Source organism: Eretmochelys imbricata, chromosome 26 (genome assembly GCF_965152235.1).
Source record: "Eretmochelys imbricata isolate rEreImb1 chromosome 26, rEreImb1.hap1, whole genome shotgun sequence".
Taxonomy (NCBI): Eukaryota; Metazoa; Chordata; order Testudines; family Cheloniidae; genus Eretmochelys; species Eretmochelys imbricata.
The window spans coordinates 14,642,994-14,667,707 of NC_135597.1; the positions used below are offsets into that span (position 1 = coordinate 14,642,994).

A 24,714-nucleotide genomic window follows, 5' to 3' on the forward strand; every position below is an offset into this window, starting at 1 on the left:
TTCATGGCTTCCAAGGCCAGAAGGGACCATTGCGCTCATCTAGTCTGACCCGCTGAACAACACAGGCCATGAAACTTCCCCCACAATAATTCCAGGTGCAGATCTGTTAAAAACCCCCGCCAGTCTTGATTTAAACAATGTCAGGGATGGAGAATCCACCAGGACCCTGGGTGAGTTGTTCCAGTTGTTAATGACTCTCACTGCTAAAAATTTACATCTTGTTTCCAGTCTGAATTTGTCTAGTTTCAACTCCTAGCCATTGGATCGTGTGAGACCTTCCTCAGCTCGACTGAAGAGCCCAGTATCAAATCTTTGTTTCCCGTGTAGGTACTGATAGGCTGGGATCAAGTCACCCCTTGACCTTCTCTTTGTTTTCTAATCCTTTGATCATTCTCATGGCTTTTCTCTGACCTCTCTCCAATTTGTCACCATCCTGCTTGAATTGTGGGCACCGGAACTGGACACCAGATCCCAGCATGGTTGTGCTACGAGCTGACATCACCTTTCAACTCCTGCTCCAGATTCCCCAGCTATGCACCCTGGGATGCCACTAGCTCTTTTGGCCACAGTGTCGCACTGGGAGCTGATTATCTACCACAACCCCAAATCTTTGCCAGGGTCCCTGCTTCCCAGGACAGAGTCCCCCAGCCTGTAAGTGTGGCCTGCGATCTTTGTTCCTAGATGTTTACATTGACGTCTAGCCACATTAAAACGCATATGGTTTGCCTGCGCCCAATCAACGTATCTCTACTGGGGACAGATCGTCCCAAGACTGAACCCAGTTTCCGTGGCCCATTCAAACCTTGAGTTCTCTGCTGAGTCTGCCAAGTAGAGAATCAATTAACCCCAGCTGTGAGATGGGCAGTTTTTGCAGCAGGGACAGCTGCCCGCGAGGCATGGGACACGGTCAGACGTGTGTTTTCTTGACAAAACTCAGCTCACACCAGCCAAACAGCCACAAGGTGGCAATAACTTTCTGACATTCCCAACCTGGGCTGGATTGGAACCAGTGACCCAGATGGGAGGGGACATTATTATTATCATTTTAGTTTATTATTCAAATAAACCCCCAGGCTTTACAATGATCAGCTGTATCATCGTCAAACCACAGCTCAAATGAGTGCTGCAGGGTGAACGATACGTTTGTTTTCAGACTGCCTGGGGGACCGGCTGGGACGAAGAACACGGGTAAAGGGCTCCCCCAGCCTGGAGCGGAAAGGAGCAGGGAGGTAACAGTCCCCACATGTCTGCCCCCATGGGATCCTACCCAATGCCACGGGGTGAGATTTTCCAAAGGAGCACAAGGTCCATTGACTGGGAACCTCTGAAAATCTCATCCCTTGTTGATTACCAATCATTCTCTTATTCTGGAGGACAGTCCTCCCAGAGTACCTCTTATCTCCTCCCTTTTTCACAACCCCTCCCTGCCATCATGCTAATCTGCTCTTCTGCGTGAGGGGCATGTTTCCCTTTGGGTCCCATCACAGCCATGCCAGAGTGAGCCAGAGGCTTCTCCAAACCCACTCCCGCTGCCCTCGGCAGCTACAAGCTGAAGCAGGGGGAAGAGTCACAACAAAGAATCTATTTGTTCCTGAGGCGGGCAGAGATTTTTGTGTTCAACTAGGGAGCGCAGGATCAGGCCCTAACTGTGTTCTCTGAGTAGGTCTACACTGCAAAAGCAGACCCATGGCAGCACGTGTCAGTGACTCAGTCTCACGGGGCTCGTGCCACAGGGCTGAAGGTAGCAGAGTTGATATTTGAGACCCTCCCCACATACCAGGTCTCAGAGTCCAAGTTCCAGCCTGAGCCCAGTCATCTCCAGGGCTAGTTTCAGCCCCACAGCACAAGCCCTGCGAGCCCGAGGCAGTCGACCCAGGTCTGACACTCACTGCCACGGGTCGTTTTTTGCAGTGTAAACATACCCGCTTGGACTTCAGTTCTTGGGCCCTGGACGCTCCCTCCTTTGGAGGTTTCCCTGACAGACTGATGTTTGAACAGCTACAGCTTGGGCCTGGTTACGACACTTCCACCTGAAGGGACCTTAGAATCGGGGCTTTAAACCCAGGCCCAATATGTCATAGGCAACCCTACGGGGGCTACCGGGAGGGCATTCCACGGGCCACGCTACTCACAGCGCTGGGCAACCTCTCTCAGTGTGGAGCTGCTACCTGTCTGCCTTTCCACACACCCTCTCTCGAGCTACCTATTGACCGGGAGATCTGAGCTGGCTCTGGCGAACGCTTCCTATTTCCATCCCCACAGCAGAGTGTGAGCTCTTCTCCTCGTGCAGGACAGGGTGGATGAGATGAGAAACAACCCAAGAAACCTGTCTAAACACTTACAGCTCTGTACAGAACTAAGGACAAGGGTACTGATACTAGATGATCGCAACCTGACCTTGCAATCCATGACTGTGACTCAGGACAAAGGATGCTTTATGGAGGGGTTAGCTCCCAGTACCAAAAGAAAGGGGAAGGGTGGATGGGAAATCAGGACCCTGAGACTGACAGTCCCCAGGGGCAATGGGGAGAGGCCAATGCTCCAGGTCAGCCGGATTGACAGGGCAGGGAGGCTAATGATGTGGGAGTCTGGAGGCAAGGGGGTGAGCGGGAATGGCCTGGAACAGAGTGGGGGCCGAGCTAAGGAGAGAGCAGGGGCCAAGTTGAGCTGGGGAGCAGGGCTGGGCCAGCCAGAGAAGCAGCCCAGGGAGCAGACCTGTGCTGGGAGCAGAACTGCAGCACCCAGAGGGGCCAGAAAAGGCAGCCCCGGGGGCTGGGGCTGGAGCCATCCGGAGCCGGGTGCGGTGAGCAGCTGGACAGAGCGAGGGGGGGACCCTGGGCAGCCAGCCCAGCGCAGGGAGACGCCCCCAGCCCAGAGGCCCTGCAGGCCGGACTTGGAAGGGGGTCGTAACCCTGCCAGGGCGGGAGCGATGCTGGGAAGAAGGGTCCTGCCACCGAGAGCCTGAGGGCGTGTGGCCACCGCCAGAGCGAGTGTCCAACCCACAGCCTCCCTGCCTCCCTGCCGCTCAGCCAGGGCCTGGGCAGGGGCTGGGACGTGTGAGGAACAGACTGAACTGCCCTGACATCCCAAAGAGGTTGGTGGTGACGTCCCCGGGCCACAGAGCGGGGTGTCGGGTTTTCCTTTAGCCTTTCCCCCTTTTCTTATTATTCTTATTTTTTAATTGGTTGCTGTTTAGTAAATTGTATTTGCTTTGAACTGTGTGTAACGATCAGTGCAGAGAGAGCACCCCGGCGTGGGGACACCCTCGCCCCTGCCCTAAGTGACCATGACCAGGTTGGGGGTCAAGCCCCCAGGAATCCTGGGCCCAGCCTTGTTGGGGTTCCGCGGACTCTGCCCCACGGGAGAGTGGGAGGGGAGCCCTCAAGGTCAGGCAGGGCTCTGGGTAAAGGGGGCGGGAGCGAGGACTCAGATCCTTTCGCGAACCAGAAAAGTTCTCCCCAGTAGCCGGACCATTCCCCCGCTTACACATATGTACCCTTTGTAAAGACTGATTCTCCCTTCCCCCAGCCCCACCCCCATAAAGTTCTTTGTTTTCATCAGCAGATGTAATATTTGCATTTGAGATTATGATCTAATGTAGAGCTGGGCAAATTGCAGGGGGGAATAGTTTATTCACACACAAAAATGCTGTTTTGGATTGACTGAAGCTATTGGCAAATTCAGGTTGAATTCAGTGAAGAGTTTCAGCCAAAAATAAATTAAATTTTAAAGCTGAAACACTTCATTTCAAAAATGTCAAAAAGGAACCTTTTGACTTTTTATTTCAAAACAAATCTTTGACCCAAAACAATTTTTTTGTTTTTATTTTTCGGGCCCACCACTGAACTGAAAAATCAGTTCTTTGCTTGGCTCTATTCTAATGGAGAAAAGTCTTTAGATTCCTACAAGTTCAGCTAGATCATCTGTAACCCGATGATGGCTTGAACATTATTTCTCCATCGTAAAGAAAGCCCTGACAGAAGAGAGAGAGAGATGCATGACACAAAGCAGAAAGTTCAACTCACCATCTTGGCTTTTCAGTGTCCTACAGACGGAGCTGGAGTTCGCTAAGAAATGGCTCCAGGGGTGAGATAGTCCCTATGAGGACTGTCAGAAACCTGCTGCCTGGATTTATAGTCACGCCGGAGGACCCTGACTGTTCCCTCCCCTTTTAGAGGAGCTAATGTGCCCAAACGTCTTTCAAAAAAGGAGAACCTTTACTCCTGAGTTTATGTTTATTTTGTGCCGAGATCCTGGGGCACCTGGCAAAATGTCATTACCTCCACTGATTGCTGATGAGGACGGGCCAAACTCGGAACAGGATCTTCTCATGAAATATCAGGATGAGGCAGTGCCTAAAAGGAATCACAACGTTCACCTGCTGTGAATGGAGAAGGAAATGCTGGGTCTGGGTAAAGACATCAGGAACTGCAGATGTTTGTTAGCAGATGAGTCACATTTCTATAGCCCTATTCCCAACCCCAAATGCTTCACTGATGATAGGCACAGATACTCCTTCACCTGTCACTGAAATCCAATCCCTTCTGGGTTGCGTTAGAATCACAGAATCACAGAAAATTAGGGTTGGAAGAGACCTCAGGAAGTCATCTAGTCCAACCTCCTGCTCAAAGCAGGACCAACCCCAACTAAATCATCCCAGCCAGGGCCTTAAAAACCTCTAAGGAAGGAGATTCCACCACCTCCCTAGGTAACCCATTCCAGTGCTTCACCACCCTCCTGGTGAAATATTGTTTCCTAATATCCAACCTAGACCTCCCCCACGGCAACTTGAGACCATTGCTCCTCGTTCTGTCATCTGCCACCACTGAGAAGAGCCGACTCCATCCTCTTTGGAACCCCCCTTCAGGTAGTTGAAAGCAGCTATCAAATCCCCCCTCATTCTTCTCTTCCACAGACTAAACAAGCCCAGTTCATAGACTTTAAGGTCAGAAGGGACCATTCTGATCATCTAGTCTGACCTCCTGCACAACACAGGTTTCATATCCATGGGAAAAGGCACAGTAGACTTGGCGATGACTGACACCTCCCACTCAGCGGGCATAGAATAGGATACAAGTGAAGTCTGGCATTCTCTGTACACATCCATGTCCCTAATCTGACCAAGAAATGACACCCAGGAAATACAGTGCCAGAACCAATGGGACGTCGCTCCGAACAGCTAGGCATTATTATGGGACAATGTCAAGCAATCAGATTTTTGAACAATATGTATTTAATAAAAGAGTGGCCTGTGAAACTGGAGGAACGTAGCACGAAGTGGACATGGTCAGGTTTCCAACACTGCAGGGTGCGGGTTAGATTTGTAAAAAAAGTTTTCATTGACATACAAATAAACAATGTGACATTTTGATCCCGGTTGGGATAGGTTTGTAAAGACTGGCCCTGGCTTTTGCACCCACAACTTTCATGTGCCAATGTGGCTGAAGGCAAAGTCCTCCATTTCAGACTCTGCCCACAAATCAAGGGACAGCCACCTCTGAATGACCTAAAACACACCCACACATCACTGCCGATGCAAAATACCACATCACAAATTCGCTACGCAAAACAGAGGTCCAGTTAAGGCCAGGCTGAAACACAGACTCCCTGGGTTTATCAGGTATCAGAGGGGTAGCCGTGTTAGTCTGTATCCACAAAAACAACGAGGAGTTTGTTTGTTTGAGTTTATCAGCTCTCCTTTATTTGTTCTTTTTGCTTTAGTAGTGGATCGATCCAACCTGACAGCGTCCCTTTAACTGGTCCCTCCCTGGTACGTTGTTACGTCCCTGCCGCGGTTTGGTTTAGATGTAACATCGCCGTTTGGTTTTGAGTCCACTTTACATATTTGAAGGCCAAGCGCCTGCTGACAACAGGTCAGGTCTCAGCGCAGCTCCTGACGGCGCCGATCCCAGCGGTGTGATAGCTGCACGGGCCCTTTCCTGGGTACATCCTGCAGCTGCTGCCTCCCCAGGCCACTCGGTCCAACAGGCGGCATTGACAAACAGCAGCCCAGTCCCAGCCAATGGATATGCCAGAGTGGCACAGCCTCGTATGCTGGGCTAATGCCCACGGGCACGCACTGGGAACCCAGGCTTCCAGCCTCCGACAGATTGCCAGGCTTGGGCAGAATTCGTCCGGAGTCTGAAGCAGCGACGGGGAAAGATGCCGCTGATGTGGCCACTGGCATGTCCAGGAAAATGGGGGGAGACTCGGGAACCAGCACCTCTAAATGTCGGGGGGACAGCGGGCAACAGAGAGGCTTTGTTCAACCCACCTTGTCTTGGAACACAGCCAAGGGAGGCTCGCTGTCTTTCTCTCTCTCTGTTTTTATACCCCACACTCCTCCCCATAGTCTCTAAGCCCCTGAAATATCAGCCTGAATGCCTGGCCCAGGGTCACACAGCCTGCAAGGGCCAGGCTGGGATAGGCCTGAGTCTGATCTCCCGTGAGTTCGACCTCGGCGTAACGCCTTCGACGTCCGAGGAGTCATTATGGCTGAGACAGTGTGAGGGGCAACAGAGTCCCGCAGAGCAAGCCCCTCGCCCCTGCACCAGGCTTGTCTCCCATGCTTCGGAGGGCTGCTTGAGGACTAGATTGTGCGTGTTTGCACAGACCTCTCAGGGACCGTGTTGCTTTCCTGCCCGCGGACACCTGCCCAGAACAAAGCTGCATGTGCCTGGCTGAGGGACCTCTCCCCCTGAGAGCGCAGCTCTGCAAGGCGCAAGATCTCACCGTGCTACGATTACAGGCTCTCATGTCATCGGATGCTGCGATGTAGCAGGCCAGGCTCTGCGTGGAAGAGGCGGGAACCTGGGGGGAGTATCTCTTGTGTGTAGCGGGGGACAGTGAAGCTAGTGGCTATTGAACAAACAGAAACTGCCGAGATTTTCGTTTCTTCCCACAGATAACTACTCTAATGACAGCCCCAGGGTGCCAGTTTGTTATGTTTTGTGTACAGATTGGCTTGTGGATTTTCCCCACCTGAGATTGTATGCAACTAGGTCTCAGAGGGGTTGCATCTGAAGAAGTGGGTAATTTATCCATGAAAGCTTATGCCCAAACAAATCTGTTAGTCTTTAAGGTGCCACCAGACTCCTTGTTGTTTTTAGGCAGTTAGGGGCCAGACTAATGCCTTTTTGCCTCCCCGCTGGGCTGCTGCCTTAGAGCCCCATGTTCTGAGAGCTCCGGCTTTGGCCTAGTGCATTGAGCATGGGCCCGGCAAGCAGGACTCCTGGGGTCTATCCCCTGCTCTGCCATTGACTTACTTTGTGACCTTGGGCAAGTCACTTTGCCAGCTGGTGCCTCCCTTGCCCCATCTTTAAAATGGGGATCATAAGCCTGCTGAAAAGAGCTTTGGGATCTCGTGGTGACCCACACTGCATACAGCAGTGGCGTTTGGGGAGCTCTAGTCCTACACCCCACCAGTTCTGCATCAACTGTTGATGTGCTGTAGGTATCTAAGAACATACTGGAGCGGTTTAGGGCACCCATCTTGGAAGGGGGAGCCACTGATTGTCCACCCCAAACCTGAGTATTATGTAAGAACCCTTCTGGGCCTCTCTGTTCTCAGCTGGTATTTGCATTCTGGTTTGACATGTATTGGGCTTATCAGGAGGGGGTTGATATGTCTTCATTCGCTTGCAGGGTTAGCGGGAGTGGGGGGTGGGGGTCATGTGCTCTGTGAGCGCATAGCTGGGTGCTTGTCAGCACCCCCTGTCTCCTGAGCTTTTGTTTCCCTGGGGGCTTTTTGTGTGTTTGATTTAGTCTCAATAACAGTTTTGTTGAGTCAGCTGTTATGGTTGATTGTTGGGGGGAGGACGGGGGATGGACTAATCTGCTTATTTGGTGACAAAGACAGTTTGCTCTTGATTCTGGCTCTCAGCAAAAGGATTCTGGCAGTACTTATTTTCCAGCATATAAGAATGACCAATATACAGCACTGTTGATTTGCAGCTTATTTGAACAAACAGTAATTGGTCCTTGCAACACCCTGTGCTTTGTCTCTCCTCCGATTTTGACACGGCTGCATTAGCTAGTTAATGCAGAGAGCGGTAAAGGATCTTTTAAAACAGTTCGGTTTCACAATCTAAAAAACGGTTGATGACTGGCGTGGCTTGGATTTTACAACGGTGCTGCCTTTGCACTAGACAACTGAGCAAACCGGAGCAGAATGCAGTCCTAATCCACGTGACCCGCCCACATGGAAAGCTTGTAGTCTTAGAGAAAGCCCCATCAGTTCTGTACAATTTGGGGGACTCAGTTCACTGAAACTGGAAGAGTGAAACGTACTTTTCACCTCCCTGCGCCAGTGTTGCCCAACGAACTTCAAGAGAGATTCACCCTGACACGCTGTCAGAGCCTGATCAATGGAGATAATGAGACCCACGTGTCCAGCTGCCGGGTGAGTCAGCAGAAGCGCTCCGTACCTTCACGGACCTACTGATGCTTCTCCAGCCCGGTCCAGGAAGGACGGGGCATTGCAGATGTAACGACTCCCATCTGAGTCCTTCCTCATAAGGAAATACAAGTAGCGTTTTGTCCCTCTTCTACTGCAGGACTGAGATTCATCATTTTGAGGCAGACATCCGATTGCTCCAGAAATCCTCTAACTTTGGTCTGAAAATACAAGCCAGCCATCTTGGGCTGAAGTCTGCCTTGTGGCTCTCTGGCTGTACACAACTAAGAGTTACTCTTCGCTGGCTTGAACCCACCCCCATTGGTGCTGATTGCAAAACTCCCATTAACTTCCGTACAATTGGATTAGAGCCCCGAACCGGTTGGGCTGGGTGCACACCAGCTAAATTTTCAAAACTAGCCACTTACAATGCCCCAGTAAAACCATATGAAGATCAGAACTGCCACGCTCGTCTGGTGTCCTGTCTCCCACGATGCCCAGCACTACAGCTTCAGGGGGAGTGTACAGAACTGGGCAGTTGGAGTGATCAACCCCTGCCGGAGTCTCGCAATCAGAGATTTAGGGTTACTCTGAGCACGGGGTTGCATCCCTGACTATCTTGGCTAACAGCCATTGATGGACCTGTCCTCCAAGAACTTATCCAGTATTTTTTTGCACCCACTTATACTTTTGGCTTTCACAGCATCCCACCATGCAAAGGGGTTTCATGGGTTAATTGTGCATTGTGTGGAAAAGTACTTCCTCTTGTTTATATTAAACCTACAGCCTATTGATTTCATCATGTTACTCCTGGTTTCTGTACTATAGGCAAGGGTAAATAACATTTCCCTATTCACCTTTTCCACACCAGTCATGATTTTATAGACCTCTATCATATCTTCCCTTAGTCGTCTCTTTTCTAAGGTGAACAGTCCCAGTCTTATTAATCTCTCTTCGTATGAAAGCTGTTCTAGACCCCTAATCATTTTTGTTGCCCTTCTCTGTACTTTTTCTGGGTTTAATATATCTTTTTTGAGATGGGGTGACCAGAACTGCATGCAGTATTCAAGGTGTGGGAGTACTCTGGGTTTATATAAGGATTATCTACTCGTGGGGGAATTCTGTGCCACTGCACATGCGCAGAATTTATGCCCCCTGCAGATTTCTTTGTTTCCTCATAGAAAAATGACTTTCTGATAGGGAAGCAAAGAGAAGCTGTAAGAGCAGCCACGCAGCACCCCCTAGCTGTGCAGGTTCATTGTTTCAGGTGCACAGAGCAGCCGGCGAAGAGGTAAATCCCTGCAGGGCTGGGGACACCCCAGCCAGTGGCTCCTACTCTGAGCTGGGATCAGCTGCTAGTCCTGGCTGGGCTGGAGGCAGGAGAGGACAAAAATTCCTCTTCCCCTGCATGGAGTGGCTGGGGCTATGTCAGACCCACCTCCAGAAACCTCCCCCAGCTGCAGGAAGCTCAGCATCCTCCCCTGCTTCCTGCCCCAATCACTGCTCAGCTGTGGAGGGGGAGGATGGGGGGGGGATCATTGTATGGGAAGCTGCTCACCCATCCACTCAACCCCTGTGCATCTGGACCTCCCATACCCAGACAGCACTGCCGAGCCTGACCCTCACCCATAACCCCCCTAGCCCTCCATAGCCAAACCCCACCCCACTGACCCTCAACCTGTGCATCTAGAGCTCCCCTGCACCCAGACTCCCAGCCCCCTGGACTCCCTCCACTGCACGCAGACCACCCTCCACTGAGCTCTCTGCACTCAAACCCCCACCCTGATGAGCCTGAGCCCCCATATCCAGACCCCCAGGCCACTGACCCCCAACTAATTGTACCCAGACCCCCACTGAGCCCCAACCACTTTCATCTGGAAGCCACTGCAAAGCCCCCTTGCCTTTAGAACCTAAAATCTAAAGGTTTATTCATAAAAGGAAAAAGATAGAGATGAGAGCTAGGATTGGTTACATGGAATCAATGACATACAGTCATGGCCAAGTTCTTGGTTCAGTCTTGTAGCAGTGATGGAATAAACGGCAGGTTCAAATCAAGTCTCTGGAGAACATCCCCAGCTGGGATGGGTCGTTCAGTGCTTGGTTCAAAGCTTCAGTGTAGCAAAGTCCCTCCAGAGGTCAGAAGCAGAACTGAAGACAAGATGGAGGAGCTGCAGCAGCTTTGTATAGTCTCTTGCCATGTGGTCTCTGCTTTCTTTGTTCCAAAGACAAGCTGCCCATCCCATGGCCTGGAAACACCTCAGAGTTCTCTCCATAGGCAGGTCCCCGCACACCTTGCTGAGTCCCAAGGCGTGTCTGCCTTCTCTCAATGGGTCAGTTGTGTGGCTGATGGTCCTTAATGAGCCATCAAGCAGGCTAGGCAGAGCTGACACCAACTTGTCTGGGGTGTCACCCAGAAGCAGAGCATAAGTTTGAACTATAGACAGTATAGAGCCAATATTCATAACTTCAACTATAAAAATGATACCCACATATAGACAGCATGATCCTAACCAGCAAACCATAACCTCGTCTTAGACACCTTATTTGACCCCCTTTATATAAGATTTGGTGCCACTACAGGACCTTGGTTGCAACAATGATCTATGTGGTCCCAGTTCAAGTCAATAACGTGACAGTGGGAAACAAAGATTTGATACTGGGCTCTTCAGTCTAGCAGAGGAAGGTCTAACACCATCCAATGGCTGGAAGTTGAAGCTAGACCAATACAGCCAGAAATAAGGTGTAAATTTTTAACAGTGAGATTAATTAGTCCCTGGAACAGCTTACCAAGGGTTGGGATGGATTCTCCATCCCTGACCATTGTAAAATCAAGGTTGGATGTTTTCTAACAGATCTGCTCTAGGAATTATAGCGGGCAGGTCTCTGGCCTGTGTGAAACAGGGGGTCAGACTAGATGATCACAATGGTCCCTTCTGGCCTTGGAATTTATGTATCTACAGGTACCGGCAGTTTGTTCCCAGAGCCAGCATGTGCGCTAGGTGATGCCGCGCTGGCTAAGGAAAGCATGACACCAAGCCGGCGCTCCAGCCAGCTCCAGTCACATAAGCCGCATGCCAGGAGACAGCGGGAGTTGTTTTAGAGATGGGCAACTGACCTCAGAACAGAGAAAAGTGCTTTTGTAAAGTACCTCTGCCTCGGAGACAGCCTGGCAGGCCTCCTGCACTGTGCCTTCAAAACCCACTAGACCAGCAAGGCAGCCTCACGCAACAGGTGCGGGGAGTTTATCCTATCACCAGCCTGCACTGATGCTGCTGAAATCGTGTTAGGAGTCTCCAGCAGCACTGTCAGACACCAGAGGGACAAAATAGCTCCTCGTGATTGAAAAGATACACAAAGCAAGGAAATTGGTCTTGTGGTGAAAGAGCCTGCTGATGCCAAGGGACTAGCAGAAATCAATTCGCCATTTAGTCCTACGTGAAGCACTGGATTTGGTCCAAGCGATGAATATAGCGGACGCGCTCATTAATACTGACCGTGATATAGTTAAATGTAACGTCCTTGTAGTGCGGAAAATACCAAAGAAATCAACTTCAAAAAGGGGAACGACCCAAAAATGGGGAACCATCGCAAGAGTGAAATGCCTGCAAGCTGCAGGGGAAAGATTTTAAAACACCGTAGCAGAGACTCAAACTAAATGTACATGCAAAATAATAATTAAAAAACAGTAACAGGACTAAAAGAAATGCCACCCTGGCTAAACAGCAGAGTAGAAGAGGTGGTGAGAGGCGAAAAGGCACCCTTTAAAAAGTGGAAGTTGAATCCTGCTGAGGAAAATAGGAAGGCGCCCACGCTCTGGCCAGTCGCTGTATAATTACACAGGCCAAGGAGGAATTTGAAGAGTAACTAGCAAAAGACACAAAACCGAACAGCAACAGGTTTTAAAGTCCCCAAGAAGCAGCACTCGCCAAACAAGCACTGGGCACTGGGCGATCACGGCGCTAAAGGGGACGCAGGCAAGACAAGGCCTGGAGGGGCACAGTTCACGGATAGCTGGACCAGAGGGCAGCATGCTACCATCCATCATTTCCACCAGTTGCCTCAGCTGTAGCCTTTCCACCATTGGCTCATTGCAGGGGCTGGACAGAGCCTGCATCTAGGTGTGGCCTACCTGTACGGAGGCTGGAGGGCTTTGCAGTTTGTCACAGCAGCAGTGTGAGAGGGAGCCCAGGCTGGTGGGTCAGGGGGCTCAGTGGTATCCCCATTCCAGGGGGAACCCTGGGGGGAACCCGTCACATTCACCTCAGGTGCAGTTGCGACCCAGAGATGGAGCAAGACCTGCAGGTGCAGAGGATGACAGTTCATAGATGCCAACATACATGTGGGCAGAAGAGGGGGCCTGGTTCGAGAACTCAACTCCACAGTTACATTCAGCTGTCGTGGGGTTACCGTGGCTGCTGGGATCTGTGAGCGGAGGGAAGCATTCTCCAGATGCAACTGGGCAACTTGACCCCAAAGGACCAACTCGGTCATTTCAGTGGTGGACATTCCCGGGGTCCCCAGCTCAGCTGCTGGACCCAGGCCCAGAAAGGAGGGAGTCTGCTCAGACTGGCAGACACTGGGAAGTGGATGGGCAGACCTAGTGAGGCAGCAGTGGGCAGTGCTCGTGGCTGGGCCAGGGACTGGATTCAGGAGTGAGAGCAGGAATTAGGACCCAAGAGCAGGCTTGGCACAAGGCTGAAGCAGGAGCAGGCTGAGGTTGGAACAGGTCGGAACCACCAAGCGATGGGGGATACTCCTGGCAAGGAAGCGAGTTTGAGCAGACTGGAGTGGGCTGCTCTCATTGGGAGCTTGTATCCCTGGCCTTGGGGTCACCTGGTTAGACCAGCACCTGTGGATTGTCTGAGCCCTGGTTGGTTGCCAGGGAGCCAGTCTGAGGGCTGACTCCTCAGGCTCAGAGATGGGCTCATGACATGGGCTCACCCCATCAACAGCTCTGCTGATGTCCTGCCACCCCACCTGCTCCGCAGCCCTCAGTCTAACTGAATGGCAGGGTGGGTATATGGAGACGGACGAGATTGTCTTTATGCAACAAGAAAAAAACCACCTGGTTTTACTGCTTGTGCTCTCAGGACTCGTAACTGATTCCCCACTTCCAGGTGCAGGGAGGGATTTTTTCCTGGCCTCCCCTAGTTCAAGCCAGACCAGGAAGCTCTGACTGATTCTGATGCATTGCTCCCGAGTGCAGAAACTGACAGTAACTCCACAGCTGTGAGCCGACGCCTTCGCGGGACAGCGTCAGGCCCCTTCGGACACTGTTGGGCTGTCCAGGGGGCTGCCTGGCTTTATTTAATCCATTTTCCCACCCCCAGCACATCAATATGGATTTTCATGACATCTTCTTATAAACCCACCCGAAAAGCACCTCCAAGGACCTGGCTCGCAGGGCCTTTGGGCAGCACCAGGCTAAGCCATTCAGGCAGAGCTGTACCCATGGTGAGGAGCTGAACAGACCCCAGGGTCTTTGGTGAGGAGAACCCTGGACTGAGCCTGGTAGAGAGAGTTTAATGGGGTTTGAGGGCGGGAGAAAATGAAGGACCCCTCCCCCATGATCTGACACCCTTGCACAAAGGCCTGGGGAGCTATGAAACAGGGTCAGGGAACCTGATTCTGGCTGCTCCTGTGTGTGTGTGCAAGGGGAGTTTGAGTGTGCAAGGGAGATCGAGTGAGCGACACCTGCTCCTTTCCCCAATAAGACTGGTTCCACGACTGACATCAGAACTACTGGGTGGCCGGCTGAGGCTGGAGTAGATGGAGGCTGGACCAGGGGCTGGCTAGCGTGGAAATGGGCACAGGCCGGGGAAGGACCGGGCGCAGGAGCAAGGGCTGGCAGGAGGAGCACGGGCAGTCTGTCAGAACGAGGCAATGGGCGTGGTCCCAGTCAGATAGTGATGTTGAGCAGGCTGGAGAGACTGCTTCCCTCAGGAGCCTAGATCACCTGGGTGGCTCTTCACTTGGGGGTTGGAAGGCCCCCGACTGAACGGCATGGGGCATATCACGAGACCGTGAGGTAATGGCCTCTGACGACTTATCACATTGTTGGCTCAGGAGTGACTCATCAGGCATAGGAGGGCTCAGAGCTACACAGGCATGACTCACGACTTGCCCTTTTGGGTACCAGCATGTCAAGTCAGGGTGAAATCAGATTGGGAGAAAAAAAGGGACCAGTGCATCTGGCACTGATTGAGAACCTTTTCCATTCACAGTATCCCAAATTTTTGTGATCCGTGAACACCTTAACTAGCAAACACACGCCTTCCACGAGATGATGCTGTTCCTCAAAGGTAGCTTTGATGGCCAGCAGTTCCTAGTCACAGACTTTGTAATTTTGTTCACAGGTGTCAACTTTCAGGAGCAGAACTTTCAGGGGATGGAGAAGATTCAGGGACTCAGTTGCGATATCGCGGCTCTGATCACATGACTGGAGGCATCTGCTTTGACCAGGAAGGGCTTAGCTGGGTCCAGGTGAACTAACAGGTGTGCTGATGTCAGTGCTTCTTTCAGCTGATCAAAGGCAGATTGGGTTTCCTGGGTCCGAACGAAGGCAGTGTCCTTCTGGAGCAGTTGTGTAATTGGGGTCACCAGCTTCAAAAACCCCTTGATGAGCCACTGGTAGAAGTTGGCAAACCCCAGGAAGCTCTGGATGTGGTGGATTTTTCTCAGCACTGCCAAGTCCACAACTGCAGACACCTTATCCGTACTTATAACGAGAACACACTGAACCCTGCTAAAGTTGAGGTTGTGATGACAGCGCAAGGGTTGGAGATGTTTTGATCAAACCAACACGTACAAGGTGATGGGTGGTAACTGACCACGCCAGGGGGCAACACATAACTTGTTTGTATTGGTGTATAAGATGGAGCCTCAGAGGGAGTCTTTGTCTGGCCTCAAGGGCAGTGGAAACTCCCATCACTGGCTGAGCTGCATCCATTGTCACGGGCATACGTGCATTCAGTATGCTTGTAGCAAGTATAAGGCACCAACACTGTGCTTCGTTGACAATAAACCTGAGCAAATTCCTTCGCTACTAACGGGTCTGTGGTTATTGGGCAGCGTGATCAGAGCCAGTAATGTTGTTCAGGGTTGATAGTCGCCACGAAGATGCAAAGAGCCAAATTTTTCTTTTCTTTCTTTCTTTTTTTTTTTTTTTTTTGGACAAACAGAATCAGGGCGCCAGCAGGGGCTGTAGACAGAAGGATAAAGTTTTTCTGCCAGATGCTCAAGTTCTTCCCGGAGGGCCTTGAATTCTGGTTCCGAAAAGGGATAAATCCATCCAAATGCCCCCGAGGTTGATGGGGCAGTGCAGTGAGGGGATTGGCCTCCCACTGGACTTGAGAGCGAGGGGCAATACATGCCCCTGGGTGGGTGGGGCTGAACCCACCCCGTCCCCCTTGCCGGAAATACCAGGGTGGGAGAGGAAGTATAAAGGGAGGGCTCTGCAGCTCAGTGGCGTGGGAACCGGGGAAGGAGACAGACGTCTCCTCTCTGCTGCAGTACCCTGGAGCAGAACCCTGCCCCCGGAGGAGAGTGACCCTGGAGAGGTGTTGCCAGGACTGCCCGCTGCTCTGTACCCAGAGAAGCCAGAGCACCTGTGGACTGCAGACCGCCCCGCCCAGACTGTGGGAGGAAGTAGTCCAGGGAAACCAGACTGTAGTCCGGTTTCATTGCTGGAGCATGGGTCAGCGTGTTTTGGATGGACCCTCCCCGCTGACCAAGTGGCAGACCACTCTGCCACTCTTAGGGTCCTGGGCTGGGACGTGGTGGAGTCAGGTAGCTCTGCGTCCCCCTACCCTCTGCAACCCCAGCGGGGGTGGCAGCCTCCCCCCTGTAGGCCAAGAGGCTTACCTTTGCCTGCAGTCTGCCTGAATTGAGATGTCAGACCTTTCGTTGCTGCGCCCTGTCTGAGGGTCAGGTCGTCCTAGTCGCTTACTAATAGTCAGCCCCAGCCAGAAGCCTGTAGTCTGGGTCCAACCCTTCTCCCCCAGTCAGTCCTTGTTCCTCAGGTGTTTCCAAGAGTCTCCTTTGGGTGGGGAGTCAGTGAAGAATCACAGTGATGTTACTCCCCTGCCTTAAATAGCTTTGGCATATGGCAGGAACCCTTTGTCTCCCAGCTTGGTTCCCATGCCCGGTCAGTGGAAAACACTGGTAGTCCAAGATGGAGTCCAGCACCAGGTGACTTGGTCACATGTCCCTATAGCGTCACAGCCGCCATGACTTGGAGGCTGGGAGATTAGCTTCTTCTAAGACCTATTGTTCTCCCCAGTGGCCTTTCCCAGCCAGCCATCTTAGACTGAGTGCATTCTGCCTAACGGGCATTCCCCAGGCGTAAACACACTTGTAATAGATGCAGAGACAATATTCCTAACTTCAGATACCAAAATGATACATGCATACAAACAGGATAATCACATTCGGTAAATCATAACCTTTCCAATGAGTGCAGACGTCTCTCATTTTAGTGAGTCCTTTACCTTCCTTGGCATCATGAGGCATCTGCTTAGGCTGTGGCCGTGTGGTATGTAGACTGTTCGAAGCCAGGCCTGCAGGCATCTCAAGTGGAGTCTGGCATGTTCGACAACAAACCCTGTTGCTGCCATACGTCCCAGTATTTGGAGACATGTTCTGGCAGATATTTGTGGACTGTCCGTCACTGTCAAAGTTAAGTAGACGAGCGTGGTGACGTGTTTATCGGTAACCCTAAGTTCATGAAAAGGGTTATGTTCTGAGTGGCACTTATTGCTTCGTGTTGTGTTGGTGCCCTTATGAGGCAGTTGTCCAGATAAGGAAACATCCTGACTCCGTGTCTGCGGCGGTGTGTTGCCTCCACTGCTAAAACGTTGGAGAAACTCTTGGGACAGTCAAGAAATGGAAGGGTAGCACTTTGTATTGGAAGTGTTTTCCCAGGGTGAACCTTCTGTGTGACGGATGGATGGATGGTAATACGAAAAATGCATCTTGCAGGTCGAGACCCAACAGCCAGTCCCCCTTCTCTAACACAGGAATTATAAGGGTTAGTGTCACCATTTTGAAACGTGTTCTAACAAACCTGTTGAGTTTCCTTAGATCCAAAACGCGTCTCCACCCACCCATCTTTTTCTGTGTTAGAAAATAATGCGTAAAAACTTTGCCCCCTCTGCTGCGTTGGTATGGGTTCCACTACACCTAATTGTATGAGGTGGTTTATTTCCTGTTGCAGCAGGTGCTCATGAGAGGGGTCCCTGAAGAGGGACGGGGAAGGGGGTTGGGTAGGTGGGATGGAGATAAAGGGGATGGAATAGCCCTTTGGATAATTTCCAAAACCCATTTGTCTGTTGTGATGGTGTTCCAGACTCTGTTAAATGGTGACAGGCCATCACCAAATGGTCGGGAGATTAGTCTGTTTCCGGCATTAAAGAGTGCGGTGGTCTCATGCGCCGTTGACCACACCTTCAAAATTGTTGTTTCAAGGTGGACTGCTGGGACGTTGATGATTGATTTTGGTTTTGTCAACATCTGATTTGTCTTTGTTTGCGATGTTGGTCATATTGCCTGTGCGATTGTGAGTACGGTGGTGATCGGAATCTCTGGGTATAATACCTGCCCTGTTTCTTTTTATTTGCAGAGCTTATAGATGCCCAGGGATTTTAAGGTTGCCCTTGAGTCCCTAAGAGTATGGAGAGACTCATCCATTTTGGCAGCGAATAACTTTGGGCCTTCGAAGGACAGATCCTCACCAGTTGACAGGACCTCCCAGGGGAACCCCGAGAGAAGTAGCCAAGATGCATAGCGCATGACCCCAGACGTTGTGATAGATTGTGAAGCTGTCTCTGCAGAGTCAATGAGGCCTGTAGCGCTGTCATGATGATGAGATGGCCTTCAGCGATATTAGCATTGAACTGCTCTTTTTTTCTTTTTGGGTAAACTGTCAAGAAATTCTGACATTTTTGAGAGAATGATGTGTGTGTATTTGGACAATAGGGCCTCATAATTGGCTCTACGAAACTGCAGTGCTGTGGATGAATACACCTTGTGGCCGAAGAGGTCTAGCCTCTTCCATTCTTTGTCATGGGGGGTTGTTGTTTTCTCCTCTTGTTAACAGCTTCCACTGCAAGTGAGTTTGGTGTGAGTGTGTGTGGGGGGGTGTAAATAAAAGCTCAACTCCTTTTGATGGAACATTTGTCGGATCTTTTGCAAGATGGGGGTGCACTAGCTGGTGTCTGCTAGATGGTTTTGGCAGGCTCCATAATAGCATCATAGTTTGGGAATGCTATCTTCATCGATGTAGATGTCTGCAGTATGTCAAGTAGTTTGTTGTGATACAGGTACCTCTTCTAGTGATATGTCCAAGGACTCTACCACCCTTTTGAAGGTCCTAGAATTGCTTGAAATCATCCCGTGGTGGGGGTGGGGGCATTATAGTTTTGTCTGAAGACGAAGATGACAGGCTCACTAGTGATAAGACTTCCTGATCGGAGATTTCCTGTTTCCTCAGTCACCTCTTCTTATGTTTCTGAGGTTGCTGGGATAGATGATGATAAAGACCGTGGTGCTCTTGATCTTGTGGGCTAGGGAGCCTTCGATGTTGCGTCCTGTATAGTGCCCATGAATCCCAGTAGGGCCAATTTGGTGGGAATGACATAGGGGGCGGTGCCCATATCCGGTACCTGCCTCCAAGGATGAGTGGTACTCTGATGGGATAGTCCCGGTTTGGGTGAGGAGTGATGGGTTGTATATATCACCCCTTCATCCTTGTTGTCATCCTCACCAGAGAGGAGGGGAGCCGGCCTGGGTGGAGTCAGTCAGCTCGGTATCGATCAGGACGGAGTGCCACCCATGCCGAGGAGCGGAGAGTTCGGTGTTGATGAGATTAGGAGGTCTCAGGAACTGGTGCGGTACCGGGAGCATCGATACCAATGTCGGTGTCCCTGGTGGCGCAGGAGAGTGAGTAACAGCAGCCGGTGCCGAGGGTCTTGTGCTGTGCTGCACAGGTGCAGCAGGTTGAGCCACTGTGCTGCTCGGTGCCGAGTGCTGCTTCAGCTCCGTGGGTACCGAAGAAGCAGGTTTCACTTTGCCCTGTGGGGCTCTCTTCGAGCCTGCCTGCTTCGGGTCTTCTGCTCTCTGGGAACTCACTGTACTGGAGCTTCCCTGACGAGCTCGGTGCCATCGGTACCGAGACAGACTTGGCAATAATGATAAAACTATCTAATAACTAAGTCTACTACCAAGCAAACTATCTAATCTACAGGTAAGTGAGGCGCTGCTGATTGCCCTGACTCAAGCCTCAGTTTCCCCATCTGAAAAAACCAGTTACTTACCTGAATTGTAACGGTTGTTCTTCGAGATGCAATGCAGTCGTGGATTCCACATACGTGTGCACGCACCCAGTGCACCGGAGCCGGAGAATTTTGCTTTGCCGTACCCGCAGAGGGGCGGTGTTCGCGCCTCATGGCCATAGCCCCCTCCCTGGCTATACGCGGCAGCACTGCCCCAACTCCAGTGCAGAGGGGATGGAAAGTGATTGTGGAAACATGTCTCCATCACATCTTGAAGAACAACAGTGACAAGACAGGCAGGTAACCCATTTTTCTTCTTCGAGTGGATGCAGCCACGTATTGCGCGTAGGTGACTTTCAAGCAGCACTCGCAGGAGGTGGGGCTCAGAGTCTATTCAAACCAGGATGGCAGGCCCACCTTCCCAAAGTCTGCCTCTGCTCTGGATGCTATGGTAATGCCATAATGGTTCAGAAAAGTATGTACGGACAACCAAGGGGCAGCCCTGCAAACATCCAACATTGAAACGTCACTTAAACACCTTTGACGTAGCCTGCAGCTCTTGCAGAATGAGCTCAAACCCTTTGCGGGGACAGAACTATTTCGTAAGCTGTCTTGATACAGGAAGCTATCCCCCCAGGGAGAGTCTGTGTCCCTTCATTGGGCTGTGTAAGGCACAGATGAGGCGAAGCACAAAACGATCGAGTTCTGTCCAGGTTAAAGGGCAGACATCGCCTCCCGTGTGAAGACATTATTGCCTCAGGGCTGAATGTGGCTTAAAGAAAGAACACAGGAATGTACATCGCCTGGCTCAAGTGAAATGGAGAGACCGCTTCGATAAAAGCTTCGCATGCAGCCGCAGTCCCTGTATTTGGAGAACTGCGCTTAAGAAGGATCTGCCATCAGAGCCTGCAATTCGCACACCTTGCAGACGTGATTGCTTTTTGACACAAAAAAGAAAGACAAGGATGCCCAAGGGTTGAACGGAGGTGCCAGATGAGGCGAAGCCGCTAAGGCCAGAAAGGAACTGGTTCTCGCACTGGTGTTCACCTGGAGTGAGCCCAGTGAGGCTTACATGTTGCCAACTTCTCTGAGGAAGCTCATAGTAGGAAGGTGATATGGAAGGGGGGGGGGTTCAGCTGTTGTGACCTGCACTGGATGTGCCATGTTTGTCTTTTTTCCACAGGACAGAAGCGACTTTGTCTGTACAAAGTGCAAGCTGGTCTCCATATTGGAAGAGAAGATTGAAGGTCTGGAGCAACAGATAACGACCCTGCGTTGCATACGAGAAACGGAGGATTTTCTGGACAAAAGTCAGGATATGCTTCTAGGGACACAAAGCTCTAAAGATATAGAGCAGGTTGCACAGCGGAGCCAAGAGGCCAGTGAAGAAGCTTGGCAACACGTGACCTCCAGAAGAAGAAGGGGGAATGTCCGGGTTCCAGCAACGTGGACACAGGTAACTAACCGCTTTCATGTTCTCTCCACAGGTACCATTGCGGAGAGTGGACCAGATGATATGTCTGGGGGGAGAAAGCAGAAGGAGACTCCGCTGGTTGGAAGGCATGAGATGCGATGTCCTGAGGTTGGGGGTTCCACGACCACCACTCCCAAGAGAAGGAGGCGGGTTGTGGTCGTCGGGGACTCTCTCCTCCGGGGGACTGAGTCATCTATCTGCCGCCCTGACCGGGAAAACTGAGAAGTCTGCTGCTTGCCGGGGGCTAAGATTCGCGATGTGACGGAGAGACTGCCGAGACTCATCAAGCCCTCAGATCGCTACCCCTTCCTGCTTCTCCATGTGGGCACCAATGATACTGCCAAGAATGACCTTGAGCGGATCACTGCGGACTACGTGGCTCTGGGAAGAAGGATAAAGGAGTATGAGGCGCAAGTGGTGTTCTCGTCCATCCTCCCCGTGGAAGGAAAAGGCCTGGGTAGGGACCGTCGAATCGTGGAAGTCAACGAATGGCTACGCAGCTGGTGTCAGAGAAAAGGCTTTGGATTCTTTGACCATGGGATGGTGTTCAATGAAGGAGGAGTGCTGGGCAGAGACGGGCTCCACCTTACGAAGAGAGGGAAGAGCATCTTTGCGAGCAGGCTGGCTAACCTAGTGAGGAGGGCTTTAAACTAGGTTCACCGGGGGAAGGAGACCAAAGCCCTGAGGTAAGTGGGAAAGCAGGATACCGGGAGGAAGCACAGGCAGGAATGTCTGTGAGGGGAGGGCTCCTGCCTCATACTGAGAATGAGGGGCGATCAGCAGGTTATCTCAAGTGCTTATATATGAATGCACAAAGCCTTGGAAACAAGCAGGGAGAACTGGAAGTCCTGGCACAGTCAAGGAATTATGATGTGATTGGAATAACAGAGACTTGGTGGGATAACTCACATGACTGGAGTACTGTCGTGGATGGATATAAGCTGTTCAGGAAGGACAGGCAGGGCAGAAAAGGTGGGGGAGTTGCACTGTATGTAAGGGAGCAGTATGACTGCTCAGAGCTCCGGTATGAAACTGCAGAAAAACCTGAGTGTCTCTGGATTAAGTTTAGAAGTGTGAGCAACAAGAGTGATGTAGTGGTGGGAGTCTGCTATAGACCACCGGACCAGGGGGATGAGGTGGATGAGGCTTTCTTCCGGCAGCTCGCAGAAGCTACTAGATCGCACGCCCTGGTTCCCATGGGTGACTTTAATTTTCCTGATATCTGCTGGGAGAGCAATACAGCGGTGCATAGACAATCCAGGAAGTTTTTGGAAAGCGTAGGGGACAATTTCCCGGTGCAAGTGCTAGAGGAGCCAACTGGGGGGGAGCTTTTCTTGACCTGCTGCTCACAAACCGGGAAGAATTAGTGGGGGAAGCAAAAGTGGATGGGAATCTGGGAGGCAGTGACCATGAGTTGGTTGAGTTCAGGATCCTGACACAGGGAAGAAAGGTAAGCAGCAGGATACAGACCCTGGACTTCAGGAAAGCAGAATCCCTCAGGGAACAGATGGGTAGGATCCCCTGGGGGACTAACATGAAGGAGAAAGGAGTCCAGGAGAGCTGGCTGTATTTCAAGGAATCCCTGTTGAGGTTACAGGGACAAGCCATCCCGATGTGTCGAAAGAATAGTAAATATGGCAGGCGACCAGCTTGGCTTAATGGTGAAATCCTAGCAGATCTTAAACATAAAAAAGAAGCTTACAAGAAGTGGAAGGTTGGACATATGACCAGGGAAGAGTATAAAAATATTGCTCGGGCATGTAGGAATGAAATCAGGAGGGCCAAATCGCACCTGGAGCTGCAGCTAGCGAGAGATGTCAAGAGTAACAAGAAGGGTTTCTTCAGGTATGTTGGCAACAAGAAGAAAGCCAAGGAAAGTGTGGGCCCCTTAATGAATGAGGGAGGCAACCTAGTGACAGAGGATGTGGAAAAAGCTAATGTACTCGATGCTTTTTTTGCCTCCGTCTTCAAGAACAAGGTCAGCTCCCAGACTGCTGCGCTGGGCATCACAACATGGGGAATAGATGGCCAGCCCTCTGTGGAGAAAGAGGTGGTTAGGGACTATTTAGAAAAGCTGGACGTGCACAAGTCCATGGGGCCGGACGAGTTGCATCCAAGAGTGCTAAAGGAATTGGCGGATGTGACTGCAGAGCCATTGGCCATTATCTTTGAAAACTCGTGGCGAAGGGGGGAAGTCCCGGATGACTGGAAAAAGGCTAATGTAGTGCCCATCTTTAAAAAAGGGAAGGAGGAGGATCCTGGGAACCACAGGCCAGTCAGCCTCACCTCAGTCCCCGGAAAAATCATGGAGCAGGTCCTCAAAGAATCAATCCTGAAGCACTTACATGAGAGGAAAGTGATCAGGAACAGTCAGCATGGATTCACCAAGGGAAGGTCATGCCTGACTAATCTAATCGTCTTTTATGATGAGATTACTGGTTCTGTGGATGAAGGGAAAGCAGTGGATGTATTGTTTCTTGACTTTAGCAAAGCTTTTGACACGGTCTCCCTCAGTATTCTTGTCAGCAAGTTAAAGAAGTATGGGCTGGATGAATGCACTATAACGTGGGTAGAAAGTTGGCTAGATTGTCGGGCTCAACGGGTAGTGATCAATGGCTCCATGTCTAGTTGGCAGCCGGTATCAAGTGGAGTGCCCCAGGGGTCGGTCCTGGGGCCGGTTTTGTTCAATATCTTCACAAATGATCTGGAGGATGGTGTGGATTGCACTCTCAGCAAATTTGCGGATGATACTAAACTGGGAGGAGTGGTAGATACACTGGAGGGTAGGGATAGGATACAGAGGGCCCTAGACGAATTGGAGGATTGGGCCAAAAGAAATCTGATGAGGTTCAATAAGGATAAGTGCAGGGTCCTGCACTTAGGACGGAAGAACCCAAAGCACAGCTATAGACTAGGGACCGAATGGCTAGGCAGCAGTTCTGCGGAAAAGGACCTAGGGGTGACAGTGGATGAGAAGCTGGATATGAGTCAACAGTGTGCCCTTGTTGCCAAGAAGGCCAATGGCATTTTGGGATGTATAAGTAGGGGCATAGCGAGCAGATGGAGGGACGTGATCGTTCCCCTCTATTCGACATTGGTGAGGCCTCATCTGGAGTACTGTGTCCAGTTTTGGGCCCCACACTACAAGAAGGATGTGGAGAAATTGGAGAGAGTCCAGCGAAGGGCAACAAAAATGATTAGGGGTCTGGAACACATGACTTATGAGGAGAGGCTGAGGGAGCTGGGATTGTTTAGTCTGCAGAAGAGAAGAATGAGGGGGGATTTGATAGCTGCTTTCAACTACCTGAGAGGTGGTTCCAGAGAGGATGGCTCTAGACTATTCTCAGTGGTAGAAGAGGACAGAACAAGGAGTAATGGTCTCAAGTTGCAGTGGGGGAGATTTAGGTTGGATATTAGGAAAAACTTTTTCACTAGGAGGGTGGTGAAACACTGGAATGCGTTGCTTAGGGAGGTGGTGGAATCTCCTTCCTTAGAAGTTTTTAAGGTCAGGCTTGACAAAGCCCTGGCAGGGATGATTTAATTGGGGATTGGTCCTGCTTTGAGTAGGGGGTTGG

At 51.1% G+C, this 24,714-nt stretch overlaps 1 protein-coding gene and 1 long non-coding RNA gene across 8 annotated transcripts in view; one reads left to right on the forward strand and one right to left on the reverse strand.

Moving 5' to 3' along the window:
- The window catches only part of LOC144257704 (uncharacterized), a 29,619-nt gene extending 11,093 nt beyond the window's left edge, over positions 1-18,526 (forward strand). The window contains exons 2-3 of one of the 2 annotated variants that reach the window (XR_013344583.1): positions 14,752-14,890; positions 18,015-18,526. This is a non-coding gene — a long non-coding RNA (uncharacterized LOC144257704). Of the gene's footprint in view, positions 1-14,751; positions 15,218-18,014 lie in introns of those variants that run through there. The other variant, XR_013344582.1, reaches the window with a different exon arrangement.
- The window catches only part of KANSL3 (KAT8 regulatory NSL complex subunit 3), an 87,137-nt gene that overhangs the window by 3,478 nt on the left and 58,945 nt on the right, over positions 1-24,714 (reverse strand). For 3 of the 6 annotated variants that reach the window (XR_013344581.1, XR_013344580.1, XM_077805784.1), the window contains one exon: positions 4,281-4,355. The exons of the other annotated variants lie outside the window; for them this stretch is intronic. Coding sequence is in view for 1 of the 3 variants with exons in the window: in XM_077805784.1 (XP_077661910.1) it covers positions 4,329-4,355 (27 nt within the window). In the remaining 2 variants the exon portion in view is untranslated. The remainder of the gene's footprint in view (positions 1-4,280; positions 4,356-24,714) is intronic. 6 annotated transcript variants of the gene reach the window in all.